The 15,209-nt window shown below is 40.5% G+C and overlaps 1 protein-coding gene across 8 annotated transcripts; it reads right to left on the reverse strand.

The window, feature by feature from the left end:
* Positions 1-1,703: 1,703 nt before the first annotated feature.
* ZBTB24 (zinc finger and BTB domain containing 24) lies at positions 1,704-14,991 on the reverse strand. 8 transcript variants are annotated; one of them, XR_010600086.1, is made up of 8 exons: positions 14,786-14,991; positions 12,649-12,734; positions 10,991-11,987; positions 10,340-10,507; positions 10,048-10,131; positions 9,426-9,588; positions 6,940-7,021; positions 1,704-4,380 (listed from the first exon to the last, which is right to left on the reverse strand). XR_010600086.1 is itself a non-coding variant. In XM_005287635.5 (8 exons), the coding sequence occupies exons 3-8, from the start codon at positions 11,958-11,960 to the stop codon at positions 3,576-3,578; spliced, it is 2,193 nt and encodes a 730-aa protein (XP_005287692.2). In that variant the 5' UTR covers positions 11,961-11,987; positions 12,649-12,734; positions 14,786-14,991; the 3' UTR covers positions 1,704-3,575. The 8 variants fall into 8 exon arrangements, 5 of the variants coding, with proteins under 5 accessions (XP_005287692.2, XP_005287693.2, XP_065446291.1 ...); XM_005287635.5 differs by having other exon boundaries at positions 9,426-9,509; XR_010600088.1 differs by lacking the exon at positions 1,704-4,380 and adding an exon at positions 4,754-6,771.
* Positions 14,992-15,209: the final 218 nt, after the last annotated feature.

Consider the following 15,209-nt stretch of genomic DNA (forward strand, 5'->3'; position numbering starts at 1 on the left):
GGTAACAAGAACATCCAGAATTACAAAAAGGAAGAATAAGTAAACAAGAATACCAGAGTTTTAAAAGCAAACCTCTACATAATGGAAGTTAGGATGAAACTGTCATTAATGGGATGGTTATCCCATTCTTGTACCCAATCCTATGAAGCAACTGGTACTACCCACTGTTGGAAACAGGATGCTACATTAGAGGGCCTTCTGTTCTGATCTGGTAATTTCTGTGTTCCTAAATGGAACTATATACACACACACACACACACACACACACACACACTATACTCTTGAAACCTTTTGGTTTTGACCATGATATCAAAGAGATTCTCCTGTGCCACTGTTGCACGGACTGTAGTGGCAAATTAGTAGAAAATACAAAGTGAACAGTGAAAGCTCCATTTTATATTTCATTTTTACCTGGAGAGTTTTCCAAGATCAAGAGAAGATTTTTTTTTTAAAACTTGAAATTTGAAGGACAATCTCTAACAGTACAAGTGTTACTATTTACAAAGCATCCAAGTGTGCTAGATATTTTACAAATTGAGTAAAAGCAACAGGCATCTTCTATTGCCAGCTGTGTTTGAACTGTATAGGACTGATTCTTGGTGAAAGGCTTGAACCTGCAATCACATGTAAGGACATTTAAAACAAATATATAAAATCTGACTGTGTCCCTTTAACGAGGCAAAGTTGTGAAAATAATGACAAAACAAAAGCTTAAGTTAGTGGTTTTAGCAGAGACCCGAATCTCAAAACGGAATTCTAATCTTCTATGCACTAGCGTGGTAACTGTGCATATTGCATTTACCTTAATTATGGGAATATTATCTTGACAACATCCCAAAACCAAAAACTCATCTTAACATGGCAAGTCTCTCTCACTTTTTACCAAGACTGAACAATATGTAAGGTAGTTAAGTCATATAAAAAAAAAAGTATTAGTTTGACAGCAGAAATATTTGGAGACATTTGTTTTTTAACCACTCTACCTGATGCATTAGCCAGGTACCACCAGGGAGTCACTCTGAACTGAGAGCTGAAGCTAAAAGGGATTTTTCCAGGTCCAAGAGTCAAATGCATTAGGCATTATTTTCAAAAAGATTCAGGCGTACACGCAGTAAGTTGCACTAATTTCTTTCCAGGGTGGAAATTGCTATTAAAAAATTAGTGGTAAAGAGAAAGGTAGAATTAAAGGAAATGAGCAAAACATGGATTCCCATCCTCAGGAACTAGCAGAAAGAAAGGACTGACAGCAATTTTTTTTAAAGCAACAGACAAAGCAAAATTAAAGAGAATCATTGTCCTGCTATCCACAGATGGTGGTCTTTTCATAGCCTGCTCAGTTCTTAGTTTTACAAATTGAAATGTATGCAATAAAAATGAAAGCCTCTTCTTGTGCGGGCAATATATAGTAACCACTACCATAAGTTTGTACTATCATGAGTGACTTTTTAGCCACCAATTGAAAGATTAAAAGTTCAGTATATATGCTCTTTCTTGAACTTGAATAACCAGCATTTTTTCATTATACAATCTTCTAGAATTTAATCTCAGAAAACTGATCAGTTTGCTCTGCAAAACATTTAGGAATTTACATAATAATAAGCATGACTCAATCCTGAATAAACCAGAAATGTAGGTTATAAAAGTTGCTATCGCTTCTCTAGGGGAAGCGCCATACAATTGTAAAGTGAAAACTCGAGACAGCATTTTATATATGCTGCAATATTTAAGACTCAGATTTTATTTTGCAATGGTATAACAAGCACAACTATTTTACTATGTAAAGATTATTTAAATGTTAAATAATATTTTCCCCAGACAAAACAGATGAAAAAATAAAATTAAACTTTTAGGTTCTTGCAATATCAAAATCTTTAGCTTCTGGATTACAGTTACATTATATTCTATTTCTCTTTTGTTAATGGCTTTCTACATTACATATATAGACAGTATTTCTCCATTTTGTGATGGAATTTAGGTAATGAATCAGGTTAAACACCACAATAGTTTTACAGTTGGAGGTTAAATAGCTAAGTCATTTTTAGAATTAAAATTGGTTTCTCCCCACCCCCATTGTCTCCCCTCCTCACATCAACTTACTTAAAAGTTGGTACAGCTCCGTGGAGAAACAGATATACTTTTTACCCAAATTACAGTAACACATTCTCAGTAGCTTGCTGAAAGCTATCTTGCAGATACAAAGCAAACGCCAAGAAACGAAATTTCATACCAATGGCTTTCTGTCTAGCCAATGATGCATATAGCCAATTACACAGGAAACTTCCTTTGAAAAAATCCAATATAAATATTAAGGACAGAAGTTGGTTTTTGTCATGTTTAAAACTAGAAATAGGAGATACCTATTTAAATCACATGGCATTTTTAACCTCAGCCTCAACCTTCAAACTGCTGTAGCTGGCCATATGATATTTTATCAGGATTTTTACATACCAGTGCATTAAGTAACAGATCATTAGTAACTGAACCCCAAGCTGTAGAGCCATGCGCTTCCCCAGCTTCTCTTTCTGGGATGTCTTTTCAATACCATTTCAGCACTTCTCCACTAGAAGTCAGGCATTAGTAATGTAAACTGCACACATCTAATCTAGTCAACAAAAAGTTGCACTATTTTAAAAATCTATTAAGAGATGCGCCATTTTGTATCTCATGTTCTGGAGTGATTTTATTCACTGTTTCAGTCACAACAAAGAACAAATATTACCTTATTAAAAGTAATGTGACTTTCTGCTTTCAAAATATAAAAATAATGATTTTAAAATATAAACTGGCTCCTAAACTAAGACTGTCTTGTCAGGAAAAAAAACCCAACCACACACTTTGCACATCTATAGCGCCTTACATTAGAAGATCTTCAAAGTGCTTTGCAAAGGTGGTTAAGCATTATCCCCATTTTTAGATGAGGAAACTAAGGCACTGCGAGGTTAAGTGTCTTGCCCAAGGTCACACAAGTCAGTAGCAGCGCCAAGAATAGCACTCAAGCTTTCCAGTAGTACATCTAGCCACTACATCTCATTGCCTCTATATTAAGTGCACTGATTTAAACATTTGTTTGGTGAGCAGGAATTGTACAACACAGTAAACAGAAACAGTGAACCAGAGCCAGTCTATGAGTGCATCAATTTCAATCAAAAGCAGGAGCAAATTTGGTATTCAATGAATTAAAATGCACTTAGGGGAATGGTCACACTGAAAATTATATATTTACCTAGAGAGAGAAAGCTCATTAAGTATAAGACATGTGGTGTCAATGTTGTGAAAAAAATATTGGTTACCTTGACATTTATAGTTCAGATAATAGTCATTTTGACCCCTGCAGAGAAGCCATGCTTGTTGATCAACAGACATCTAGAGCAATAAAACCCTAAAAATAAATGGATTAAAATAAAGGAAACAAAGCCATCCATCAAGATCACCAATAAATACAACTTCAAATAGATAATCTGCTGCAGCAAATGAAATGTGATATGCATAGGTCATTGCCTGAATGAATAGCACACTTCAGCCCAGTTCCCAGAAGGCAAACAAGTATTTAAAAGGAAGCAATGCTAACTTGTATTTCAAAAAGCCTGACCTTGAATCTGATGCTCATGAGATGGGTGGTTTATGGACAAAGATTGCGGATGTGATTCAGAAATGTGTACATTTTGGTTCTGTTCTTCACTAATTTGATGGGACTGGACTGCATCTTGGTTAGTATGAGACTGACTACTAGGTTCCTGGGTCAGCTGCATGTGCTGAGCTCCTGCTGCTAGATGAAGTTCTTCAGTTTGCCCCTGATGGGCATGAAGATGTGCTAGTGCTTCCTTTGAAAGAGTGATGACATGCATTTGTTCAGATTGTGTAGTCTCTATTTGGTTCTCCATCATATTGATACTTTGGATTTGTTCTACTTGTTCCTGCTGGGCTGCAAGAAGCAAGTTCTGCAGCTGTTGTGGTGGCTGAGTGAGTAGCGTAAGATTAGCAGCCTGGCCTGTTGTCATATTTTGGGAGTTCTCAGCAGTAACAATACTAATACCTTGATTATGACCAGGTATAAAATTTATATTATGTACTGAATCTGTGACAAGCAACTGAATCTCTTGTCCTCCAGACGTGGACAGTTGATATTGCTGCAGCTGAAGAATGTTTCTGACCTCCTCTGAGCTATTGCTGCTGCTAGGAGCACTGCTTGATTCTTGCAATTGTTTTTCTTTGCTGTGAATTTTCAAATGAGACTTCAAATTGTCCAAGCGTGCAAACTGCAAATTACACTCGGGGCAGGAGAAAGGCTTTTTGCCTGTGTGTAAGATACAGTGTCTCCTCTTTGCACTGGAATCCGAGAAACATTTTCCACATATACCACAAGAATATGGCTTTTCTCCTCTGTAAGAGAATATTTTAACTTAATCAGAAATACTAATGCTGAGACTACTGCTTTCTGCAAGGTATTACCTGGCACATGACTCATAATAAATACAATACCACCACCACTAATAATAAATAATAATAATCTCTGCTATACTATTGTAGTGCTTACAGGCAGTCATGTAAGAAAAATATTCAGTGCTACATTTTCTAGATTTTACTTTTAAGAATTACACAATACTGTGATAAAGTTTCCCCTAATTTGTTCACATTCAAGAGTTAACAACAGGACTGCCTTCATACAGAAATATTGAGGTTTTCAGTTTTATGAAGCCCTGGTTTGACAAAATGGGAAGGGGGTGGGGACATAAAAACTGAAGTGATAAGAGAATTCATCTATTTTATATCTTTATTAGCATCTATCATTAAAGATTAATTTTAATTTGCATTTATTTTGTCCCTTCAACGTATAAACAGGGTTTGACAGTTCCTTTTTTTTTTTTTAATAAAAACAGAGGAAAGCTGATCATAAGATATTTCTGCAAAAATCAGTCTAAAGTTTAAGACAGTTTATCACTCCAAGTCTACCTACAATAAACCTTCCCCCAGCTCTCTGCCTAATTTTCTCCACAATTTATTGCATTTTTCGCTTTAAAGTGTTAAGCAGAATTCTATGTAAACAATGCACATTTTAACACACATTTGAAAATACTGTAAAGAACATGAAATATTTACACTTCCATATTGGAAATAAATTGGTCAGATTGCACACAGTATATATAAAAATAAATAAATAAAAATAAATAAATAAATAAATAAATACATACATACACACACAGTAAATCCTAAAAATTTCTCTTTTGAGGTTTTTATGCCAAAACAAGCACTAATATCTGAACACCATAAGATTACAACAAGGCATTATAATCTATATCAAACGCTTAAGGCCAAATGTAATAGTTTACATTTTACAGAAACTAGTATTATGTTCAACTGCTATTTAGTTGCTTATGTGAAATAAACGGGTGATCTCATTTCAGTCCCTGCAGTGTCCACGCTTCTCACACACACACACACACACACACACACACACACACACACACACACACACCCACCCTCTTCAGAAGTGGCACTGAGACCCTTATTGGCTATTTCTGATATCAAGGATTTATTTATAGACTTTTCTATGGAGCTCTTTGTAGCAGTATTTGAACACTTTGCAAACATGAATATAACCTCAAAACACCCTTATGAGGTAATTAAACAGTAGCTTTCTCCCCTTAAAAAAATATTTATTTGTATTGCAGTAACACTAGAATTAAACTGGCATATTTCATGAGCACTAAAACCCTCTTCCACAAGCAAAATGTTTCTGAACCTTCATAACATTTACACCCATGCAGTAATCAAATACAAAATTAGAAACTGTGCATCCATCATTTGAACAGTGATGCAAGTTTACTATTGAAATTAATCCAGTACTTTGTGATTTTAAAGGGAAAGAAATATAAAATAAAGCAGATTGATGTCATGATACATGGCATACATTTCAGGTGTAAGGTCTGATACCTCAAATTAACAAGGGATCTGTGATACCTGACTTTTAAAACACAGGTGTACCCATTTTGTTTAATTTTTTTCTCCTCTTTAGCTGAGAGAGAGAGAGATCCACAAATACAACAGGAGAAACTGACTATGCAAAATGTTGCCAAAGTTCCAAATAAAACTGAAAAGAATCCCCCCCACACCCAACCTAATCTCTCAGCTATAGAAATCGTAGGCGTTACTTGTAATACTGTACTAGGAAAGAAATCGCATCCATTCTAAAAAATGCAACCTAAATTACTGGCTCTAACTTACTTGGGTTTTCTGTAGAACCTAAAAGCTTCCCAGATGAATTAAAACTACATGACAAGGTCACTAGTGTACTTTAGAGACTTTCCTACTCTCCTCTGGTTAAATCATCATCATCACCACTACCACATCAATTATAGTGGAAATACTCTGTCAGAGAGGAGAGCCTTACAGCATACCTAGATTAGTTATCATAATGCTACCTACTAACACTTCAAAATGTAAAAACCACCATGAAAATATGATATAGGACTCATTCATTGATTAATTTCCTCATTAAAATCTGCAAAATTTTACACTGATTCAAATATGCTGCACAAAAGTGGGTTAATAAATTTTAATAAAAAACGAATACATGCTATTCACAGCATTTAGTAATCAATCAGTACCCACACATCAAGTAAGTGCAGCTAAGGAGCAATGGTTACTAGTGTCATATAAGCCATATGACAGCTACTTGATTAGAAGTTGCATATCAGAGATTCATCCAATTTAATAAAAATCATGCACTTCTTGGGTAGCGTAAAGATGCTCATCCTGTAATAAGGTAACAACCTGTTAAATAGAGAGATCCAATCATTATATTACTGTATATTTTACTAAACAAAAGTTCACTGTTGTAATGATTGTTTTATCTTTGACATTTATATGGCAAGAATTTTAAACCTGTTAAACTTCCTAAATAAATAGCTTTAAAAAATAAACAGCAAAACTATACTGTACCTGTGGATTCTGATGTGAGTCTGAAGAGAACTTTTTGCTGTGAATGACTTGCCACAGATTTCACAAGTAAATGGCTTCTCACCTACAAAAAAAGATAGTTTGTTGTACACTCATAAGTTATAATTACTGTAATAATCAATACCACCACAAGGCTCTCATATAGCTCTTTTCATCAGTACATCTAAAAGCACTTTAAGTATTATTAGCTACATATTACAGATGGGGAAACTGAGGGAAAGCAGTGAACTGACTTGCTCAAGGTCACCCAGGTGAACCAGTGGCTGAGCCTGGAATAGAACCCATGTCTTCAGAGCTCCCGTGCTCTATCCAATAGGTCAGACTGCCTGCTCATAATTACAGTAAGTTCTAAGAAATCACCATTGTGCACACTAACAAGTGTAAAAGCAAGTTATTCATGCTTGCTAACTCAGGAATAAACAAATTGAAATTATTATGCTTCTAGTTTGAGAAAGCATGGCTTTCAAAGAGGCTGCATTCCAGCTAGACCGGGGTGGGCCCATGGGACCGTCCTGCCCAGCCCCCGAGCTCCTGGCCCAGGAGGCTAGCCCCTGGCCTCTCCGCTGCTGTCCCCCCTTCCCCCGCAGCCTCAGCTTGCTCACTCTGCCGCCAGCGCAATGCTCTGGGTGGTGGGGCTTTGAGCTCCTGGGGCAGCACAGCTGCAGAGCCCGGCCTGACCCGGTGCTCTGTGCTGCGCAGTGGCGGCAGCTGTAGCGCTGCCAGCCACCAGTGCTCCTGACAGCGCGGTAAGGGGACAGGGAGTGGGGGGGTTAGATAAAGGGCAGGGGAGTTCAGAGTGGTGGTCAGGGGGCGGGGGTGTGGATGGTGGTCGGGGGGAAACAGAGGGTTGAATGGTGGCAGGGGTCCCAGGGGACAGTCAGGAAGGAGGAGGGGTTGGACGGGGAGGCAATCAGAGGCAGGAGTTCCAGGGGCAGTCAGGGGACAGGGAGAAGGGGTGGTTGGATGGGGCAGGGGTCCCGGGGGGGGGGGGGGTGAAGAGGAGGGCTGTCAGGATTGAGAGGAGGGGTTGGATGGGGAAGCAGGGGCAGTCAGGGGACAGGGAGTGGGTGTGTGTGGAAGAGGCTGGGGTCCCAGAGGGGACGTCAGGGAACGGGGGGGAGGGGGGTTGGATGGGGCAGGAGTCCGGGGGGGGGAGGGGCGGAGGCACAGATTGGGGGTGGGGGGTGGGATGGGCCACGACCCCCTCCCCTAACCAGCCCTTGATACAATTTACGAAACCTGATGCGGCCCTCAGGCCAAAAAGCTTGCCTGCCCCTAAGCTAGACCATAACACACCTTGATCACTGTGAAGCAGTGCCAACTCCAGGGAATACAAAGGAACTTCAGTTAACAGGAGTTTGGGTAAACTGGGATTTTACTGTGTACTGAATTACTCTTCCTACATGGAGCTAGCCAGAGGGATTAACTGCAATGATAAACAGCTGCATAGCAGCAAGACAGTGTAACAAATGGCAAAGCAAAGAAAGTGAACGGAAAGTAACATAACATTTCTCTGTAGTGCCTAGATCAAGGGAGGGTAAACTACTCCCCGTGGGCCAGATCCATCCCATTAGGGCTTTCAATCCGCCCCGCGGCGCAGTGGGGCTAAGGCAGGCTCCCTGCCTTCCTGCCCTAGCCCGGTGCTGCTCCCGGAAGCAGCCGGCACTACGGGAGGGGGGGCAAGGGACTCTGTGCGCTGCCCTCACTTGCAGACTCCACCCCCCGCAGCTCCCATTGGCCGGAACTACGGCCAATGGAAGCTTCCGGGGTGGTACCCAAAGGCGAGGGCAGCGCGCAGCGGAGCCTTCTGCCCCGCCCCACCCCACCCCCAGGAGCCACTGCTGGACATGTTGGCCACTTCCAGGAATGGCATGGGGCCAAGGCATGAATTACTTTCTTGGAAGGTTATGCTTAACCATCATGGGAGAGTCAGTTTGCCTCAGCTTGCCCTCCGACTCTCCAAGCAACATACATCCTATGTAGTTCAAATTACGTTCCCCTGCTCGAAGTCTAGTTTATTATAACATAATAAAAAAATAACACTTGTACTGGTCAACAGGGTTCACAAATAATCCATCCCTCAAGACCTCTGGGAGCAGCCTTCTCTGTTCTTGGATTGCAGGGAGTAGGTTCCTAACACCACCTGGCTCTCCATCAGCCTGACTCAGTCCTCATCCAGGACTGTACCATTGGAGACCCTCCCAGCACTTTCTCATCTCTGTGAGAAAAGCAGCCAATCTTCTAGTAGACATTGCTTTCAGGCTGCCTCCACATGACCCTCTCTTTTGCACTGGTTACAAATACCTGTGGCCATTCCTAGGGGGCATACCTCCTCATCAGGAGCCAGAACATCACTGCACACTTAATGGATATCTCCCTACCAACCAGGGATGGGGTAAGTGAACCCCATCACAGCCAACAAGTTGGTCTTAGCATTCCTTGAAAGAAAAATGGTGTGTAATATATACCTGTATGTGTTCTTAGATGTTTCTTTAACTGAGCTGCATCCATGAATTTGCGATGACACTGGTTACATTCCGGCAATGAATGGCCTTGTCGCAATAATAAAAAAAGTGTCAGTGCATAAGTGATCCCCTGTATTTCTTCAGTGATCTTTGTTAAAGCACTTCCCTGTAAAATAACCACTTTAATATAATATATAAAGACAACAACGATTCACCAGTTATTTCTGTTGCTGCACATCACTAGAAATGGCAGCATTATTCTATTCCATTTCCCCAGTTAATTCCATCAGTGAAGAAAGGACGCTGGTTGTTTTAACTCCTGATTCCCATCAGGAATCTACCACTTTCCTTTTCCTTAGTTCCTCTCCACTTTACATGCCTATTATCCAGTCACCATCTTTCTAAAACAAAATTGGTAGGGACTCCTTTTAAAGCTATCAATACCATTCAGCCAAAGGAGTAGCAGAACAACACAAAGCACAATATTGACAACAGACAGTGATGATACTACTTTTACTACTCATCTCTGGTGATCAGATGACAGTCTAACTGATCATGATAAGGGAAGGGGAGGAGGGAGAAAGTCAGGCAGCCCTCCCATCCTCCCCCACCAGCCTTGTTATACCTGTGTGCACTCGGTAATGACTCTTCAGTTGTCTCTTTTGGCTAAAATACTTCCCACACTGATCACATGTAAAAGCCTTCTGTCCTGTAATAAAAATTAATATCCCTAAAAATACAAATAATTAAATTCCAAAAATTAAGCTAAAACATAACTAACATTTCTGTACAACTTAGACTCTTATGCTGTAAGGTAGCTAACACTTGCTTTAAAAAGAAAACACTGAGCAAAAATGTTTGTTTTGAAATGTCTAATACTTAATATAGCTAGATTACATTTGTCTTTGATTACTTACCTGTGTGTAGGCTCATGTGTTCCAAAAGAGAATGTTTTGTTGTTAAAGCCTTACTACAGACAGTACAGGTATATGGTCGTTCTCCAGTATGCATCCGCTCATGAACCTGAAGAGAGTGCTTCTGGGAAAAGCCTTTACCACATTCATTGCATTTAAAAGGGCGTTCTCCTAAAAGTAAAGCACCAAGACTGTAAATAGCAAAGAGTTACTAATAAATTTATAAGTAAATATTCTAAGTTGTAATGCATCTTGTTACCAGTACATTATCACAATTAAAAAATGAATTTTCAGTAGACCAGGAGGATTAATACAAGCAAAAACCTAAGATTCCTTATAGCAATCATTCAAAATCAATTACTTTGTAAGTATCATTGCATAGGCACTGCCAATATCCAATTTAATATTTTTTCATTGGAAAAAACTTAATTAACTAGATTGTAGTTTGTAAACTACAAAGATTATAATCTCTGAAGGTGAGAATTAAGTAAAATAGTAGAAACAAAAACTTGGTGATCCACCACATATATAGCATGTGTCTAGCAATACCACAATAATAAAAAATGTTAAAGCAACATTTGAATAATTACAATGCAAACCAATTGTAGCAAGTTACCATACCCTAACCCAAAAAAGGTAGTCTTTTATGCCTACCTGTATGACTTCTCTGATGAATAGCTAAAAAGTGATTATATTTAAACACTTTGCCACATTCTTTGCAACAAGCTTCAGAACCTGTGCGTTTTCTTTTTCTATCAGTTCTCTTTGTCAATACTTTTACATCTTCATCACCAACAAGTTTATAATCTTTTAGCTTGATAGACCTCCGTATCCTACGTTTGCTATAACGACTCTGATTGCTCTGTATTCCTTGAGATTTAGGATCATAATTCTCATCCTTTTCAGCTGACAGATCTACAGCAGCTTCTGAACCACAAGCTGTCTCAGTTTCTTCCACTTCTTTCCTTACTGGAACTTGTTCACTGGCAACGGTTTCTTCCGCTGCAACTTTTTTCATAAAATTTTGTTTATTTTGCACTGAATTGTTCTCTCTTAGCTGCACATCTTCAACAGAAGTTGTCCCAAATTTTTCCTCTTGAACATTCTTGACTTTTCTTGGTCTTCCTCGTTTTCGCTTTGGTGGATCGCCATTTTTCTTGTCATTTGCAAAGACAACTACTGAAGCACCACTACTAGATGTGAGAGGTAATACATTATTTGGGCTATGGCTGGTCTGATAATCTGCATGTGCCCACACTAAATCATTCACTTTTAGGAGTTGTGCAGTTGCCAAGATTTGTTCCATATTTTTTTCATTGGATTGGAGATAACCTGTGTAGATAAATTCCAGTAGTGCACCAAAAGTGTCTGCAACCATTCCCTCCAACATATAAATTGACTGGCTTATCTCTCCCTCATCTACAAACATCATTGAAAAGTACTCACTACTGGCAGCAAGTAAAGCTTTGTGGGCTCTGAAGTGCACATCCTCTACTATTAAAGTGATATCACAAAGAAAATTCTTTTTCCTTTGTTCCGCAAAATTAGCTAGAATGGTATCTCTGTGAGCCTTGGAATGGATAACAATAAGCTTCTCTGGAGGGTCAGCAGTTGCTTCTGCCATTTTTATTGCAAACAGGAAAAGAGTTACCTATGAGAGTAAAACAGTATTATTGAAAAAAGAAACATATTTAGAGGTTTGCATTACAAAAAACAAAATATTACAACTTATTCCATAACTAAGGAATTTCTGCACCAAAACTGAAGCTTTTGACCTAGTTGTAAAAAGTCAATACTCCTGACATATAATTTTTTCCCTTCAAATAAAACCAAGTTTTTAAATACATAAGAGCTATAAAAATTTTGTGAAATGGAAACTATTCTTGACAATTATTATTTATTTAGTACCAATATGCCTCATGCTGTTCAGTACCCAAAATGGCTGCCCCATCTGAAACTAATGTCTCTTGGAACTTTAAAAAAAAAAAAAAAAGAGAGAGACAGTGAGTGGAAAGAAAAAGTTAGTTATTAGCTTTCACTTTCACAAATACCTTAGTTAGGGTTATGATGGGACTTCTGTTCGAACCTAGGATGAAATCCTGGCCCACTGAAATCAATAGCGAAACTCCCACTGACTTCAAGAAGGGCATGCTTTTACCCCTAGTTTCACATGCTCCTAACTTCTGAAAAATTCTCTTTCAAACCTTTCCCTACTTATTTCTCAGCCCAGAGGTGGTTGTGAAAGAAACAGCACTAACAAATGGTAAAAATGATGGAAGCTGCTAGAGCATTGCTTATATGATGGTTCTTACCTATATAAACACCAGTTCTGCTAAGCCAGTGATAGCAACCTTTGTGGTTTTTGTTTTTTTGTAAAATTCTATATTGCAGGCATAGCCTAAAAGAATGAAATTAAATGCAAAAATAATAAAGCTACTTTTAGGCAACAAATAAAACAGCATGTTTAAGCAAAAAGTGGTCAGTGAATGCAACAATTATGTTTTGTACAGTAACAACTTTAATTTGCCCATATATAATATATTAGCTACCTGTGATATTCATAAAAATAGTTAACTTTTGTATAGGAAATGTAAAATAAGGTTACATGTTTAAACAATTGTCAAGGAATTCAAGTTTATGGTTCTCATAACATTAACTTGCAGAAGCTGCACATACTTGTAGGTACTTAGGTACTGTATACATTCATAGCAACGCAATGGTATCATTACTTTTCTGACTGCAAGATCCTAACAATATTTGTTGGGTTTTTAAAAAAAAAAAAAAACACACTCTCTAGGGAGGTTATATAGAACAGGAAGGCACACTAATATGGTCTCAGTTGTAGCCATATCGGGCCCAGAATATTAGAGACACAAGGTGGGTGGGATAACATCTTCTATTGGACCAACTTCTGTTGGTGAGAGAGACAAGCTTTTGAGCTACACAGAGCTCTTCTTCAGGCTTGGGAAAGGTACACAGTGTCACAGCTAAATACAAGATCCAACAGCCAGTTTAGCACAAGCAGTTAGCACATATTCTATCTGTTCAATCTTGTATTTAGCTGTAACACCCTGAAAATCTTTCCCAGACACGAAGAAGAGCTCTATGTAACTCAAAAGAATCTCTCTCTCACCAAGAGTAATTGGTCCAATAAAAGGTATTACCTCACCTACTTTGTCTCTCTAATAGGATCAAATATGAGACAAATTTTGGTCCATGTAGTAGTTGCTGGTGGTCTGCAGAGAGCTGGCTAATTACATGGTGCTAGTTTCTCCTCATTTACAGCTGTTAAGATGTATTAGGACAGCTAAAAATAATAAAAACAATAAAAATATCCAGCATTAGGATATTTTAAATATAAACAATGGTTGTAATTGTAACATAGATTTGCATGACTGCCACCTGGGAGAAGTTCCTTTCCAGACTTGTGAATGGGAGAGGATGGTAATCCACAAGACATTGTCTGTATAAAAATGGGTACAGTGAAAAAAATTTGAGAACACCTGAAGTATAGGAGTCAAAAAACTACTAGGATCTCTAATTAAATATCAAATAACCAGAAAGGGAGCGAGATGAGCACTGAACAGCACATTGGAGATTAAAGGAACAGAGCTCAATGGCAGGCCCAGAATAGGATAATAGACTTTTGGCAGCTGTTTTTGTTTTTTTTTTAATTGAGGCTGAATTATTCATTTTAACTTTTATACCAAATCTCATCCAAAAGTAAAAAAAAAAAACAACCTTCTCTGAAACAATGAGCAGTTTATCAAGAGGATCTTGGCTATAAGATTGTCATTGCAGGTATTTGAACAGGGCTCTGGGAACCAGGACTCCAGGGTTTTACTCTCGGCTTCTGGTCCTGATTTACCCTAATTCTGAGCAAATCACGTTTTTCCACACCTCAGTTTCCCCATTTATAGATGGGGAGACACATGCCCCATAAGCAGCCTGAAGCTGTAAGTCTCCCCAGGATGTAAAGTGCTATGTTGGACAGTGCAAGCAGGGGCTGTGGTCCCCACATTACAGCGTGATGGGGGGCCATGCACACGGGCTGGCTCTAGTGTGTTGGCAACCGCTACGACTGGGGCTATCTCAGACTCTGTGGAGAGAAGGGTTCCCTTCGGGGCGGGGAGTGGGGGGTCGGGTCAGGGCGTGGGGAGGAGGATCAGGCTCAGGACACTCCTTGGCGGCGCTCCAGCGAGCCGGCTCCGCCCATCGCCCCCTTCCAAGCTGCATGGCCAGACCATCCGCCCGGCAGCGAGGGGGTTTCTAGCCCAGCGACCCGCCCGGCCCGGAGCAGCCTCAGGAGTCGGGGAGACCTTCCAGCCCGGGGGGTGAGACAGGTCCCGCACAGGCTCTTGCAGCCCGTCCGGGAGACCTGCCCTGGCCGCTCCCGCAGCCCGGCGAGGGCCGAGGCCGCCTCGGCTTGGCACAGCGGGGCTCACTCACCAGCGGCAGCCGCAGGCAGCGTTCAGGGAGGGTCCGCGCCTGGCCCGGCCCGGCCACACTCTCCTCCCCCTGGGAGGGGCGCGAACCTGCGTCACGGCGTCGAGTTGCCCGCACGTCCCTCTCAGCCGTTAAAGCAGCAGCTAATCGGCGCGGGCTGCGAGAAGGCTCCGGGCGCCGGCAGCACAGGCCCCGCCCCCTCCGCCAACGTGCCTCAGCCGCTCGGCTCCTCCCCTCGCGCACCGCGGGGGAAGGCGCGGACTTCTCTAGAAAGGGCCCGCCCCTGTTCTGTGGTAGGGCCGGGCCTGCCCCGCCCCGCCCCGCCCGTGGGGGAGGAGGCCCTGCGCGTCCGGTCAGGGGCTGTGGGACCGGAGGCGCTGCCGCGTCTTGCTGTGCAGTGGGTCAGGCGCCGGCTGGGGGCGTTGTC

The sequence above is a fragment of the Chrysemys picta genome, chromosome 3, assembly GCF_011386835.1.
Source record: "Chrysemys picta bellii isolate R12L10 chromosome 3, ASM1138683v2, whole genome shotgun sequence".
Lineage (NCBI taxonomy): Eukaryota > Metazoa > Chordata > Testudines > Emydidae > Chrysemys > Chrysemys picta.